The sequence below is a fragment of the Solenopsis invicta genome, chromosome 10 (assembly GCF_016802725.1).
Source record: "Solenopsis invicta isolate M01_SB chromosome 10, UNIL_Sinv_3.0, whole genome shotgun sequence".
NCBI classification, from domain to species: domain Eukaryota; kingdom Metazoa; phylum Arthropoda; class Insecta; order Hymenoptera; family Formicidae; genus Solenopsis; species Solenopsis invicta.
Window position 1 is genome coordinate 3,124,039 of NC_052673.1, and position 17,191 is coordinate 3,141,229.

The 17,191-nt window shown below is 38.2% G+C and overlaps 1 protein-coding gene across 1 annotated transcript; it reads left to right on the forward strand.

The window, feature by feature from the left end:
* Nucleotides 1–8,223: 8,223 nt before the first annotated feature.
* On the forward strand, nucleotides 8,224–10,285 carry LOC113004091. Its single transcript, XM_039453990.1, has 4 exons — nucleotides 8,224–8,280; nucleotides 8,403–8,841; nucleotides 8,994–9,422; nucleotides 10,278–10,285. The coding sequence occupies exons 2-4, from the start codon at nucleotides 8,526–8,528 to the stop codon at nucleotides 10,283–10,285; spliced, it is 753 nt and encodes a 250-aa protein (XP_039309924.1). The 5' UTR covers nucleotides 8,224–8,280; nucleotides 8,403–8,525.
* The last annotated feature ends 6,906 nt before the right edge of the window (nucleotides 10,286–17,191 follow it).

Sequence of the window (17,191 nt, forward strand, 5' to 3'; positions counted from 1 at the left end):
TGCGGGTTCGGAGTTGTCTCCCATGCCGGAGTGGGTCGGCCCTGCATCGAGGGAGAGAGCGGAGGTGATTCCCACCACCGCTTCGAACTGGCGCGGGGACAAACGTTTTCTCCGGCGTGGAAATGTTATGCCTCTATGGAAGGAATCATCAGAGGCCATGGGTAATGAAACGGGAGGGCGTTCCTGGGGGAGGGGGGGGTGGGGACTTCCCCGCATCTCTCTCGAGAGTGTAGGGGATGGTTTTCTATTATAATTTTTCTATGGGACTGCGGCTACTGCGCGTTGCGCTTGTACTCGCCTTGACTCTTCGAGTCAACGGCGAAGCGGTAGTATCCTGCGCTTGACCGACTGCCCGTGGTGGACAAATAATGGTCTGCGCGCGGGCCAAGATAATCTAGACGTTTTGGTTCCTTTTTGCTTTTCCTTGCTTGTCACGTCGGACTTTTAATGTGGATGCTAGCCTAGACACTGAGATTGATATTAAACAAACACCTGGACAGGTCGCACGCATGGCATCCGGGATGACTACCCGCAATTTATTCGTGTCCCGGGGATGTCATGGGCTGCTATGTCAGGATATAGGAGCGTGATGCAATACACGATAGGATGGTATTTATGTATCACTGCTATACATTATTTATGTATAGCTGTGACGTAACTCAGGTTACACGCCAGCTGCTCCATGCTAGTGCTATACACCCCAGCTGGGGTGTAGCTTTTCGTAATTTCGGCAGGGCTGCGTCTGTCAAGACGAGGGAGTCATAATCGACCTGCCTGACCTTTTCTCCGGTCCTCAGGTTAGGCAAGGGCTGAATCGGATACACCTAGCTATAAGCCGGAACAAGGGTGGGAACTTCCCTCGTCTATAAATAAAGCCACATTAACTTGAATAAATATGTCTGTTTTATTAAAAAAACCATCCCCAGGTGATCCTTGGGGCCCGGCAGTGAATGGATTTAGCCTTCGTCTGCGCGCGGTTGGCGGTCATACCGAAATCAAGTGAGGGGGATGCAGGGGTGTTAATGGAGAGCACTCCTGCTGGCATGGCTATCTCCGGATCTAGCAGTAAACAAGGAAATGACGTCACTGGTGTAGATACAAGTTTGAAGCCAAAAATTATTTCTACGGAAAGCATTTGTAGAAAATTCAAGATCGTAATGCCTAAATTAGTTGGCAAAAGGAGAGCGATCTCTCCCGACACGAATGAGGATAACTCAAATGAGATTAGAGAAGATGTCGAGGTGGTGGAGTATGACTCATCCTCCCCCCCGACAAATGAATAAGAAAAGCGTTAAGAAAGCTCCGCTTAAAAGGACAAGGATGTTTAGGTCCTCTTCTACTTCGGAAGTAGAAGAGGACCTAAACAGGGAAGAGGAGGAAGGAGAGACAAATCCGGATACTTTCACGCAGACAAGAAATAAAAGAAAGAGCTTGTCGGCAGCTCCAGTACCTCCTCTGTCAAAAGAAGAAAAAAAAGGCAAAAAAGCCCCAACTAAGATTGGCAAATGGAAAACCGATTTGAGTGACGACGCATGGGAGGATGTCTTCTCAGCGGCGAAGATTCAGAGGAAAGTTCCTAGAAAAAAGAGAAAAATAGGGATTACGAAAGCTGAGAAGAAACTAACAAGAAGTCAAAAACAGACAGTCAAAGCTATAACAGGAAATTTTAATATTATGTCGGCGATCGAAATTGCAGCGGAAGCAATAAAGTCAGTAGATGATGGAGAGGCGGCCAGAGACAAATGCACTAACATCAAAGGCGACTTGGATAGAAGGATTAAGTTGGTCGTGTCGCGGCTCAGGAGCTGGCCATTCGCGCTAATTTGGCTGACCTACCTTCGCCAAAAATAAATGTCTGGAATTGCAAAAAGAAAATGAGGAACTTAAAAAGGAACTTGTGAGGCTCAAAGCGGGTAACTATCAAAGTGTTATTCAAGCCTAAGTTAACATTGCAAGCTCCTAAAAGAAAGATGCGAAAATGGCCTTCAAGGGAACGAAGAACAACTCATTAAGTAACAATAGAATCGACTTAACGTCAACCGTAAATCATAAGAAGAAATTGCCTCCACTGAGGCATTCGTAACAGATGGGAATCACCTGATGGGGACCCCCATCCCCTTCGGGGGACCCGAAGATAAATGTATTTACGAATGTCGAGGAGATCGAGGAGTATCCTCCCTTTTATAAGGGCCAGGAGGGAATGACCTTCTTTAACTCTAGATTATATTCGCAACACTATTCACTATTGGAAACGCAGGGCACCGGTAACAGGGACCCTTATTGCTACGGAATAGAAGTGGGAGAAACGAACAAGAGGGAGACGAAACATACCTCAAATTTAAATGAACAACTGCAAGATTATGGTAGCTCCACCTATCTCTGCTCTTCCTCGGTGGAGGAGAATTGGCAGGAGGCTAGAGACAATAAAAAGAGGAGGATACGGAAAAAGAGGAGCTCCGTGCCAAAGGAAAATTTACACGGAGATTAAAAAACGTATAATTTGGACGCAAGCTCGCGATTATATATGCGGAGTGTGGGAATGCCCCCTTCGCAATGGGATGTCTTCCCAAATACAGGAAATGGCAACACGACGGAAGACGGACACGCGATGCATGGGACTGCGCACACGAAGAGGGAAGAAACAAATAAGAGGCCAAAACGGCTTTCCCAGGATACTTATAATGTCGGCAAGACAACCGCAGAAAAGATCGCTGCAGCAAAAAAAAGAAAATTCCCAGGTCGACAGCGATCACTATCACAAGGGGTGTGAATGGTCCTTCATATGCCATACTAAGAAACGCTAGGGACAAAAGCTCACTAAAAGACAAAGACCTTGGTATTCAGCTCACATCTATTAAAAGAGCGGTCAATGGGAGTTTGATTATTGAAATCCCGGGTGAGGATATGACCGATAAGGCGGACGTTCTTATGGAGAAACTGAGGCAAAACTTTAACGACAATGATGTGCGAGTATTACGCCCTACTAGGACTGGGGACATACTAGTAGCGGGTTTTGACGATTTGGTAATACAGTATAAAATCGGGATGGCGGTATCCGCGAGGGGAGGATGCCCTTATTCCGACGTGAGAGTGGGCCTAATTAGACCCATGAGGAGTAGCTTATACTCAGTATGGACGAGATGCCCATTGGCCGCAGCGGGTGGAGTCGCCGAGGTTGGCAAGCTTAGCCTTGGCTGGTCCGTTACTGGTGTATCATTACTGGAGCGACGTCCATTCCAGTGTTATCGTTGTATGGCACTGGAACATACGAAGGAGCGATGTCCGTCAGCGGTCGACAGAACAAGTAATTGTTCCAATTGTGGCAGTGATACAGAAGAGAGTAGATACTGTAGAAATAAAGCATCCTGTACCGTATGCGAGGAGAGAGGGCTAACGTATGGTCACACGCCGGGGAGTAAGGATGTGTGTAAACCAGTCCCCCCCCCCAAAAGCATATTTGGTAAAAGCCCAGAGAGAAGAACGCCTCCCGCTTTCAGACCTCGAGCGCAGAAGGTGAAAAGTGGCGGTTTAATTGAAAGAGAAGGGACTATGAATACGATGGAATAAAATGGACGTAACATTATTAAACCATCTAGGAAGAAACGTACGTCTCCCTCGGCAAGCGCACTGGGCTTAAACATGGATGATGAACCAGGAGGCTCTGGGACGACCAATGCCACTCAGGGACATAATGAAGAGAAAAGTGAAACGGACGGGAAAGGTTATAAATCCCTAATTGAAGAGTTTTCCCAGCCTTTGGAACAAAGGGCAAGTGCAATGGGACCGGAGAATTTCTCTACACCTACCGGAAGAATGATGAAAGGGGTTAGGACTAGTAGCCCAAAAAAAGTGGAGATGGTTAACGTTGAAGTCTGGGTGGACTCAGCAGCAGTTGGGGTGGACACATCCTTACAGGAGAAAAACGAAATCCTTGCAGAAAATGGGAGGACATATGGAAACATCTCCCGAAGTAAGGGCGAGCGGAAAGGAAGTACGGGAAATTTCCAGCAATGAAAGTACACTGTAATGGAAATAATAGCACAGGTCAATGCCAATCGTAGTGGTGCAGCACAGGACCTGCTGCTTAAAAAAATGGTGGAGGGCGGAATCTCCATTGCGGTGGTCTCGGAACCGTTTATAGTTCTAAAGGACGATTCGAGATGGCACTCATCGACGAATAACCCATCGGTTGCGTTGACTTGGCAAGGGACAAAGCAGACCATGACTTGCTAAAACCTTGATGCAGGGACGAGCTTTGTGGCTGTCAGATGGGAAGGGGTAGTTGTTATTGGCTGCTACTTTTCTCCCAATAAACCACTGTCAAAATACAACGACTTTTTGGAAGCTCTTAGCCTTATTTGTCGGAAATATAAGAAGGAACCCTGTTTAATACTCGGAGACTTCAACACTAGGTCCTACCAATGGGACTTATCACAGAACTTATGGGGTGTCGCACTGACGGAGTGGGCTGCAGATCTAGGTTTATTCTTGTTAAACATTGAGCAATCACCTACGACGTATCATCCTCGAGGCCTCTCGACGGTTGACCTGTCGTGGGCTAATCAGAAGATGTTTGGTCTGGTGTTGGGCTGGAGAATAGAGTATAAGGAGGATCCGCACTTGGATCATTTTCATATTTATATTAATGTTAAAACTAAGGGTACGGCAAGGAACAGGCTGAATCTTGCAAATACCGTGTTTCCCCGCTGGTGTGCCAAACGTCTGGACAGGAACTTCCTGATAGCAACTGTGGCTGCTAGAACCTGGTCCGAGACGGAAGAAGATAAAACAGCCAAGCAATGGGAATACATAAATTCGATTCTCGTCGAAGCAACTAATGCAGCAGCGCCTCGTGCCCACTCCAGGCACCGTTCATCATGCTACTGGTGGAACGATGATATCGCGGAGAAGAGACGTATCTGTAATATCGCAAGAAGAAGAGCCTTTAGGGCCAAAGGTAAGGTCAATCCTCAGGTTCAAGAGGAATCCTACTAAAGAAAGGTAATAAACCGGATGGCATCCCGTCATCCTACCGACCGATATGTCTGCTGGCGGAGGCTGGGAAGTTGTACGAACGGATAATAGCCGAGAGAATTAATGCTCATTTGGAGGAAAATGACAACGGACTCTCGGACCTGCAATATGGTTTCCGTCGCGAGATATCAACCATCAATGCGATAGAACAGGCCCGGGAGTTAATAGTGGAGGGAGTGGAGGTTGAGAGATTCTCAATAGCAGTGAATCTTGATATAAAAAACTCGCTGCCGTGGGATAAAATCTTGGAGGCCATACGGGATAAAGGGATACCCAATTACCTATGTACAGCAGTGAGCAGCTATCTCACGAACCGAAGTTTAACATATATCAACAACGAGAACAGAGTTAAAAAACACATTATGTCGTGTGGGGTTTCTCAGGGCACGGTTTTGGGTCCGCTTTTCTGGAACGTAGGATATAATGCTGTCCTGGATGTTGAGCTCCCAGATCTCTGCACTGCCTTATGTTACGCGGACGATACTCTCCTGATTGTAGCACACGAGACGACAGAAGGAGCCATAGCGCGAGCGGAGGATGCCCTGGCGTATCTGTGTAATAAAATCGGGAGCTTGGGGTTGCAGGTTTCACCCAATAAGTCGGAGGCAGTGATGTTTCGCATAGAAGAAGGAAAATACCGAACGACTTGGCAGTAGTGGTTAACAGATATCTGGTTCCTATTGAATATAGTATGAAATATCTAGGCCTAATTATAAATAGAAATTGGTCCTACAGTGAACATTTCGAAGCAATTATACTCAAGGCTGAGAGAATGGCTTCAGCGCTGATGCGCCTCATGCCAAACCTTCGTGGTTCGGGAGAGAGAAAAAGACGCCTATATGCCAATGTAATAAACTCGGTCATCTTGTACGTACTAAAACTCTTGACGAAAAAAATTACTTGAATAAACAGTAACTCGACATGCGATTTTCAAAATACAATAAAATCGACTTATGACATTTATTGTTAGTTATGTGAAGTGAATTAAACATTTTAAAAATATTAATTATTTATAGGGTAAACGCGAGTAAGATGGCCATAGTTTTTTAAAATGCAAAAAACATATTTTTATTTTTGTTATTTTTTAATAATTTTTGATATATCACTTTACTGAAGCTTTAAGTTAATAATACTATCGAATTTAAAGACAAAATATTTAACAGAAATTTAATATTATCAAAATATTAAAACATATACATTGGCCATCTTACCTGACTTTTAAGGAAAAGATGGCCATGATATTACGGGACAGTTGGCCATACGTGTTTTATGTTAAAAATAAGTGTAAAATTTTGCAAAATGGTAAATAAAACTTCATATATTTATTATATATATATATATATATATATGTTTATAAAAAAATTACAATTGTTACGTTATTATTGCAGTATCAGATTTTAATTTTAATGTATTATTTTTTATTTTGGCAATATCGTAATAATTAAGTTATGTGTAATAATATATACATTTATTTTAGATATATATGTATATAAAATTACATATAATTTAATCATTATGATATTGCAATAATAACATAAAATTTACAAGTTTTCAAAATAAGGAAACAGATTTCTGTAATTGAAAGAAAAACAATGAATGTATGTTGTTAAACTTTTGATATAATTTTTCCACACACTTGACAAACATCAACAAATGGTGTACACGTTTCATGCAGCCACCGCTTGCAACGAATACATTGAATCCAATCCACTTTTTTTGCTGTCAGCTCATAATCTTCCTCACATCCAACACATGTATTTGATAGATTATCGGATACATGCAATGTATTAGATTAATTTCTTGTAGTAGATTAATTTCTTGTTTCGAACAACTTGGAACAGCTTTAGTATCAATTAGCGTTTTTTGAATTTTATTACATGTTTTTCTCATAGTTTTCTTAGGCGCATTTTTTAATTTTAATTTTTTAATAGTTTTAGAAGACGTTAGGTTAATAGTCTGATTATTTTGACGTTTCAACCTAAGATCTTTTACAGATGGTATTGGAGAAATTTTATTAAAAATTTTTGTAGGAGAAACAATAACAGGTTGTTCCTTTTGATCAACAATATCAAGTTGAGCATTAACAATATTAGAATGGTCAAGAATATCAATGTTTTGTATACACTCTACTGAATTAACCTCAACTACGTTATGAGAATTAACAATATTAGAACAATTAAGAATATTAATGTTTTGTATATCCTCTATTGAATTAACCTCAACTACGTTATATTCATTTTCTAAAGGAATTGTAAGTAATGGAGAAATTGATCTCGCCGGAGTAGAATTTGTTGCTGTATTATCATCAAATTTAACGTACGCATACTCAGGAATTGCATCAGGGTTGAAAGGATAAATACCAGTAGCTTTAAATCCCGAAATAGCATTTGCTGGTGTTGCTGATTTGCCCCAAGTCTCATTTAACAATTCTCCAAATTGTAATCGTGTAAGTTTTCGGCCAGGATGATTTTTCAGCCATTTAGAGGCAGCATTAAAATAATTATTTTTTCTTCATACCTCGGTCGAAAGTACGCACTTTCGTCCCTAATAGCAGGGACAAAAGTTTAACATTTACTCCCTGTGAGAAGTACACGCGCGCCCTCTATAACGCCGGGAGAAAAAGAATTTCTCATGCGCATTTATACTCGTAACTAGGAACTATTTCTTCTGTCGCTACAACAAATTGTTAACCGCTGTCATTACTGTTGCTACCTCTAACCTTAAAAATCATTATCAATATTGTGCTGTCGTCAGTTAATTTAATATTCAAGTATTATTAAAGTCAATTCAATAACCCAGCAAAAATGAACAATACGTCATCTGATGAATCCGTAGACGAGGAAGATGTTATACGAAATTTCGATGCAGAAGCGCGATTGATAATAAATACAGATACGTTACCAAAGAAATCTGTCGATCGATACAATCTTGTTTACGACACGTATAAAAAGTAGCAGATAGAACACAAAACTTTACTGTCAAACTCTGCAGAAAATAATTTGATTGTGTATTTTAAGGAACTATCTAAAAAAATTAAAGCCGTCAACTATATGGAGTGTTTGGTCAATTTTAAAAAGTACATTAAATACAAGAGACAATGCTAACATAAATAATTTTCTTAACTTGAAAGCTTTAGTCAAAAATAACTCTAAAGGATACAAATCGAAAAAGTCCTCGGTCTTGAAATGGGATGAAATTTTAAAATTTATTAATAATGCACCAGACTATGTTCACTTAGCTTCAAAGGTTAGTATTTATATTAATTTTTATTTATTGCTTAATGTTTCATTTTTTTAATGCATACTTTAATTAATAATAATTAATTAATTCATCATGACATGTAAATCGATTTACTATAATAATTGCAGGTTATTTTAATCTTTGGCATATGTGGAGCTCTTAGATGTGATGAACTTACGAAACTTAAAATTCAAGATGTAGAAAACAACGGTAATAAGTATCTTGTTTCTATTCATGAATCAAAAAATGACATGCCTCGACAATTTATTATTGGAGACCTTTTTTATAAGAAAGTTACTCAGTACATGTCACTGAGGCCTAAAGATCAATTTACTGATAGATTTTTTATCCAGTATCATAAAGGGAAGTGTCAACGTCAGGTTATTGGCAAGAATAAAATTGGGGAGACACCTCAAATTATAGCTGCATACCTTAATTTAGAAAATCCAAAACAGTACACCGGTTATTGCTTTCGTAGAACGGGTGCTACGCTTTTATCCAACTCAGGAGCAAGCACTACCATGCTTAAACAACCAGGTGGATGGAAGTCACTTACAATAGCACAAGGTTACTTTTTTATTTATTTAATTAAATTATAGATATTTCCTATCATTTACTAGTTGTATAAATACATAAAAATTTAATACTCTGTTAACTATTCAGATACTACACATTTTAATCTTAAATATCTTACCTATAAATGATTTAATTATTTACAGGTTACGTCGAAAATTCGTTAAAAAATAGAGAAAAAATTTATGAACGTATTACTAATGCTACTGTATCTAATGATCATCTGAATCCACAACCATCGACTAGTAAAAATTATTCTAGTGGCACAATAACTGCAAATAAAAATTTGAAATCTACTGAACAAAATGATAATTCCGATAATTTTTCTGATGATTTTATAATAAGTGAAGATGATCTAGTAGCAATTGATAAATTAAATCAGTTAACAACAACAAAACCTCCAATAACCTCGGTTACAACACAGACAAAAAGAAAAGTACTAACAGAATCTAATAAACCATTACCTTCAACTCATTTTATGTCATTACCACCAATTCCATCACTCTTTGTTAAAAAACAAGAAAATGAACCACCGTTAAAAATGAAAAAACATTATGAAACTAATACTCATATTGGTAAACTATCATCAGAATGCTTATCTACAAATTTAAATTTTAATAATCAAATTATGAATTTTCAAAACTGTATATTTACCGAAGATATTATTTCTAACTGCTCTAATATTAAGTTTGAAAACTGTGTTCTTTATGGAAATTTCATTAATAATTGTGATAATTCAAATGAAAATGAAAACGATAAAAAAAACGCAATAAGAGTTTTTAGGTTATAATATGTTTTGTTTTATAAATTTTATTATAATTAATATAATTTGTTAAACTAAAGAAAATAAAGACATCTTTGATAAAATGGAATTAATTTATTTTTAAAAGATATGACAGGACTTGACTCTTCGAATGTATTTTATGCCTGCCCCCCCAACCAGCAGCACTCGTTTCGCTCGTGCCGCAAATGTCGGGGGCAGGCATCAAAAACATGCTCATCAACATTTAAAGTGAAAAAAAATAAAATTAATAACGTACTTTCGACCGGCTATGAAGAAAAATCGTATACACTACGCGGGCCAAAAGTTGAAATCTCGGTCCTGCGCGTCATGATGCCCTCGGCTTCGCCTCGGCGCATCATGACGCGCAGGGCCGAAAATTCAACTTTCGGCCCTTGTAGTGTAATATACTATTTACTGACTTAAAAACAGCACGATCTAAAGGCTGAAAATAATGTGTGGTATGACTGGGAAGACAAATTAATAAAATGCCTTCAGATTGTACAAATTCAAGCATTTCAATAGAATTGCAATGAGAAGAATGTCCATCTAGTATCAAAACTACAGTCCCTACTGGCTTTCGGGGAAGAAAATGGCATTCTAAGCCAATCAAAAAATATTGTTGTGTTCATATAAACTGATTTTTCAGACATATAAACAATAGATCCTGGAGGCATACCATCTTCAAATTCTGGTTTTTTGTTTTTTCCTATCATTATACAAGCCGGAGGAAGAAATATACCCTCTGCATTACAACAAACTATTACTGTTATTGTTTCTCCTCTTTCTCCAGATGTTACAGAAAAAACAGATTTTGTACCTTTCTCAGCAATAATTTGACCAAGACGATTATTTAATTGTAAACCAGTTTCATCCATATTAAAAATAGAAGCGGGCTTATTAAACAATCCATTTTGTTCAAAAATGTTATCAAGAAGTTTAAAATACTCGCTTACTTTTTGTTTATTCATACTAAGACTTCTTGCAAGAGATAAACTTTCTGATTTACGTATAGAAATATCAGGATGTCTAGACAAAAATGAATAAAGTCACTCATATCCAGCTTTTTGAGTATCATTATTGAATCTGTGTTTAATTTTAAGTTGATTGGCAAAATTATAAGCTAGTGTACGAAGATCATCTCGAGTAAGCGGAAAATCATGTTTTTGCATTGCTTTAATATGGTTCACCATGCTTTCTTCATTTTTCTTTCCAAGTGTACATGTAGGTCCCATTTTATCCTTTGTTACTTTGCCAGATTTAAATCTTTTTTCAAGAGTTTTTCTGGGAATACCATTTTCAATGCTTGCTTGACGTACAGAAGTACCTTTTTGAATGACTTCTAGAGCTGCAGTTAATTGCTCTTGCGACCATTTACCTGGCACATGATTTGCACCCTTATTTTTGTTTGGCATCTATATTATAAATACAAATACCATCAGCATTTATGCAACAAAATGTGAAAAATATTTGATAAATATTAAAATACAACGACATCAGAAATGCGAGCACACTTCAGTACACACATACACGGTGTGTACACTCGTGTCAGCTTGTGACCATGCTACCAGGAGCCGCGAACAGGATTATGAATTTACAGGGAAAGAAGTAGACTAGATTTTTTGTAAATAAGACAGATTTTATAACCTCATCTTCTATCATGACAAGATTCTAACCTTACAACACTTACAAATATTTATCGTAATATTTGTGACCATGCTACCAGGAGCCGCGAACAGGATTATGAATTTACAGGGGAAGAAGTAGACTAGATTTTTTGTAAATAAGACAGATTTTATAACCTCATCTTCTATCATGACAAGATTCTAACCTTACAACACTTACAAATATTTATCGTAATATTTATCATAATATTTAAAGCTATAACAAAATGAAAGTAAAAAACTCTAATTACTTACTTTTGTTGCATATATCTACAATAATTGCTTACAAAAAGCCAGTGTCATAAACTATGTGATAAGCACTTATAGAATTCTGACAGCTCTGACAATGAGATTAACTCGCTGCCGCTGGCTCGCGTAAGAACACGCGCGCGGATTCCTTGCGTTGCGCGTTTACTTAGCGCGAAATAGTTCCTCGTATCTTGATGTCGACGATAGACGCATTCCACTTAACGCTTGCAACACTTGCGATCGTTATTTTTCTTTGATTAATATTTGATAACAAGGATAAAACAACAAGGAAATGATTCTAAGAGTGTTGCAAGCATTAAGTGCAACACACCCAGAATTGGCTAACATACCTTAAAAAAAGTGGGCCATCTTGCCCGAATTGTAAGGAAAAGATAGCCATAGTATATATAAAAAAATAACAAAAATGAGAGTACAAATTATAAGTCACATTACAATTTATGTATCTTTATTATGTATGTAACGTTGATTATAGTAGCTTAACTGTAATTTATTCGATGTTACAACAGCTTTCAGAAGACACATGCCAAACTTTGCAGGCAGTCAAAAGTAAAAATATTATATAATATTCAGAATAAGATTATTTCAAATACTGAAAGCATATAAATTACCTTAAATATTGATCATGCTTCAGAATGACTATAAAAATGCACTATTTAACCATTATTAGAGAAATTACAGACTATGGTCATCTTTTCCGTATGGCCATAATACCCGAGTTTACCCTAACCGCTAGCGTTAGTGTTACCCGAGATGTACTGCGCGGAGTAGGATTTACATCTTTTTGGAGTGCTTGATTAGAGTGAGTCCCCTTGCCTGTCACTATTTTCATGTACATCTCGGGTAACGCTAACGCCAGCGGTTATAAACAATTAATATTTTTAATATGTTTAATTCACTTCACATAACTAAGAATAAATGTCGTAAGTTAATTTTATTGTACACTGTGCAACAAAATTATCGCAACACTCATTTATATCAAAATTTCGCACAACTTCAAATAATCGTAACTTCGTTAAAAATTATCGTACTTAAAAACATTTTTTTTTATTTTAAAGCTTAAAGTCTCTACTTTAAGATGCATTTGGCCAATTTTGAATTTCTTCTTTCCTCCTTCCGCCGTCTTTTTAAAAGTAAAGACATGTTTTGTCTCCGAACATTTGCAAAGTTTGACGCACTCCACGGAGTAGGACGAATTTTTTTCGCAAATGTCACAATAATCATCGTAAAATTTGGACTTTTCGCTGCAAATTAAAAAAAAAAAGAGGTTCGTACGATTTTTTTTTGAGGAGTTAGGATGTATCAAAGTTATGTATGCATTTTGGTCAGTTACCGTCAGCATTAGCATTACCCGATGTGTACCACGGGGAGGTTGCTGGTCGGATTTCGCACATCGTGTGTGTGTGTGTGTGTGTGTGTGTGTGTGTGTGTGTGTGTGTTACAGCAGAGATGAGGACCCCACGGTTCGTCACTTCCGCAGTATTTTATGACTCCAAACCCTCTCTGCTGTGTGTGTGTGTGTGTGCGCGCGCGCGTGCGCGTGTGTGTGTGTTGCATAAAAAATGTGGGTGCTCTCGCATTTAATATGAGGTATTCTCACCTCGTCTTCGAATGACTTCTTGTAAACGGTCATGCATATTAATGCATGACCTAATTGTGGCTTGAGGAATTTCGTGCCATATTTGCTGTAATATTGCTCCTAACTCCTGCAGATTTGTTGGTTGTCTCTCCACATCTCGCAATCTTCTTCCCATCATATCCCAGACATGTTCAATGGGATTCAAATCCAGGCTCATTGCTGGATGTGGTAACACCTCGATGTTGTTTTGTTCGAGGAAGTTAAGAGCAATCCTGGCAGTGTGTGGGCGAGCGTTGTCATGCATGAGAATAAAATTGCGCCCCATTTGACGACGCATAGGTATTATGTGAGGACGCAAAATTTCTTCTACATAACGTTCTCCTGTCAATCCAGGTGGTGGTATGATGACAAGATTTGTGCGTTCATGCATCGATATTCCACCCCATACCATGACAGAGCCACAACCAAACGCTCGAACAGGCTCGACGCAGTTTTCTTCAAAACGCTGTCCATTACGACGCCAAACACGTACTCTTCCATCGGAACGGAAAAGACAAAACCGTGATTCGTCAGTGAACAATACATTGTTCCACTGTCTCAGAATCCAATTCTGATAAGTGCGTGCATATTGCAAACGAGCACGTCTATGAGCCACAGATAACATTGGCACTCGAGCACGAGCTCGCGACCGCAAATTTCCTTCGTGCAAACGCCTCCTGATCGTTTGAGCACTAATTTGTCTGTGCGGAAGAACTGTATTTGCAATTACTCGTGCAATTCTTGTTGGATTTCGATTTGTCTCATTGATGATGCGGCGATCTTCTCTAGCTGACGTTATTCGTCTTCGACCTTGTCCTCTCCTTCGACGAAATCCGCCTGTTTCTTGATAACGAGCCCAAACTCGAGAGATGGAGGATCGATGAACACCTATTCTCCTTGCAACATAACTTTGATTTAATCCTTCTTCCAAAAGAGCAATGATTTGCGCACATTGAATTTCGTTCAAACGAGGCATTGTTACGACTATCGTTTGCTTCTTGAGTGTAATGGGAATAGGTTTACGGTTTAGAGTTTTGATGTTGTACGACTATCGTTTGCTTCTTGAGTGTAATGGGAATAGATTTACGGTTTAGAGTTTTGATGTTGTTCGTCGAAGGAGAGGACAAGGTCGAAGACGAATAACGTCAGCTAGAGAAGACAACATCGAGGTGTTACCACATCCAGCAATGAGCCCGGATTTGAATCCCATTGAACATGTCTGGGATATGATGGGAAGAAGATTGCGAGATGTGGAGAGACAACCAACAAATCTGCAGGAGTTAGGAGCAATATTACAGCAAATATGGCACGAAATTCCTCAAGCCACAATTAGGTCATTCATTAATATGCATGACCGTTTACAAGAAGTCATTCGAAGACGAGGTGGGAATACCTCATATTAAATGCGAGAGCACCCACATTTTTTATGCAACACACACACACGCGCACGCGCGCGCGCACACACACACACACACAGCAGAGAGGGTTTGGAGTCATAAAATACTGCGGAAGTGACGAACCGTGGGGTCCTCATCTCTGCTGTAACACACACACACACACACACACACACACACACACACACAGCAGAGAGGGTTTGGAGTCATAAAATACTGCGGAAGTGACGAACCGTGGGGTCCTCATCTCTGCTGTAACACACACACACACACACACACACGATGTGCGAAATCCGACCAGCAACCTCCCCGAGGTGCACATCGGGTAATGCTAATGCTGACGGTAACTGACCAAAATGCATACATAACTTTGATACATCCTAACTCCTCAAAAAAAAATTGTACGAACCTCTTTTTTTTTTAATTTGCAGCGAAAAGTCCAAATTTTACGATGATTATTGTGACATTTGCGAAAAAAATTCGTCCTACTCCGTGGAGTGCGTCAAACTTGCAAATGTTCGGAGACAAAACATGTCTTTACTTTTAAAAAGACGGCGGAAGGAGGAAAGAAGAAATTCAAAATTGGCCAAATGCATCTTAAAGTAGAGACTTTAAGCTTTAAAATAAAAAAAAATTTTTTCAAGTACGATAATTTTTAACGAAGTTACGATTATTTGAAGTTGTGCGAAATTTTGATATAAATGAGTGTTGCGATAATTTTGTTGCCCAGTGTATTTTGAAAATCGCATGTCGTGTTACTGCTTATTCAAGTAACTTTTAAAGTTTTTGTTCGCCATATTGAATCCGTCATATTGAATTTTGAAAATCTTATTTCAGATTCGGATTCAGCGACTTCAAAAACCAATATATTAAACAGATCGTACAGTTCAAAAGTATAGTTTTACAAAGTGTTTCATGCGCAATGTCAAACAAGCGTGACAATATAGAGGTTATTTACTCCCTAAATATTTATATTAAAAAAAAAATACATGTTTCTTAATTAGTTTTCCTTTTAAAGTTTTAATAGATTTGTCTTCGATCAAAACTGTTTTTTTGCAGCAAAAAATTGGTTATTTTAGGAGTAGTTGGCCCCCTAATTTTCACTTCCTCTTCAACATACCTAGGCCGATTTTCGTCTTCTATCAAAAGATACTTTCATACCAAAAATCATTAAGATCTCTTTACTGAACTCAAAAATGTCGCAAATTTTCCATTTTACTTCCTATTTTCGGGGAGTCGTTTTACCCAATAAATATGTTTTTTCGCCGCTAAAAAAAATGTGTCTATTTTTCATGTATTATAACATATCCAAATTTCAGAAAAATCGGAGAGTGACACTTCCGTAGGTTTACTTGTTAGAGAAAAGTTACTAAATTTTTGTATTTGTTGGAATAGTGCCAATGAAATATTTACTTGCGGTACATAAATATTTACTTAATAAAAAAATGCTGGTTAAATTAATGGTTCCTGTAATAAATAAATGTATATTTACATTTAGAAAATATTCCTTTGGCATTATTAAAACAAATATTTATCATATTTTTCTCTCAGTGTGATATTGGATATTTTAATTTCCTCCCGTTCAAAATTTTTTTATAAAATCAAATTTCAATTGACTGTGTCTGGACTTGTTTTAGGATACATGGAAGATTTTAGTTTTGATTTGTAGTTCGATATGGTTCTGTGCACACATTAGTCATTAGTCATTAATTATTTAATTACCAAATGTCATGCAAACTATAACATTTACTTTCTTGGTTTAATAATGCTCTCCAAGAATGTAAGATCCTTGTACAGTTCCCAAGTTGGTATATATGTGGGCTGATCTGCCCCAGCTCCAGACCTTGATATAGACTGAATAATATTTCCTACGTTCTTTCCCAAAGCGCTGCCTCAAGGCATAAAATCTTTTTTCAGCAGCAGAACCTGACAAGTAAATTACGTTTCATTACATTAAAATGTTAGTTATCTGGAGTTACAATTCTTTTCCTTAGTCGAAAAAAATGTATAACTTAATCTGCATTCTTTCAAAATGTCCTGTAACGATTTATTATGTGACACCTTGTTCGTTGATTATATTGTAACAAATCACTGAAAAACCGTGCCAACATTTTAAAATAATCAAAATAAACTTACCTTCTAATGGGTTATTGAGACTTGCACCAATTTGCTTCGGCTTTCACATTTGCATTAGCGTACAACTTTTCGGTCTTATCGAACAATAATCGATTAAATCGCACCGTGGCAATTAGCTCTTAGTCAATAATGTCATCAAGCTCAGTGCTGGGCACATTTTCCAAAATAAAATCTGAGTCCAACGTAATTGTAGGTTAGCATACAAAACAGCAGCAATTTTTGTTGCGCGCGTTTTGGTATTACTTGAGCTGTCATTGGCTAAGAGTAAAAGAGTAGATCGTAGGAAATGGATTTTAATCATTTTGCTTACGGATTTACTCTACGCCCTACTACAGCGTAAAACCAGCGTCTTACATCCTAATCCACTACTACTGATGCCATTGTAACCCACGCTTAAGACAATTTACGGTCGTTCGTTTTTAGATACGTATACGTATCTTTTGAACGAATGCAATACACGGCAACACTGAATTGGTGTACTATC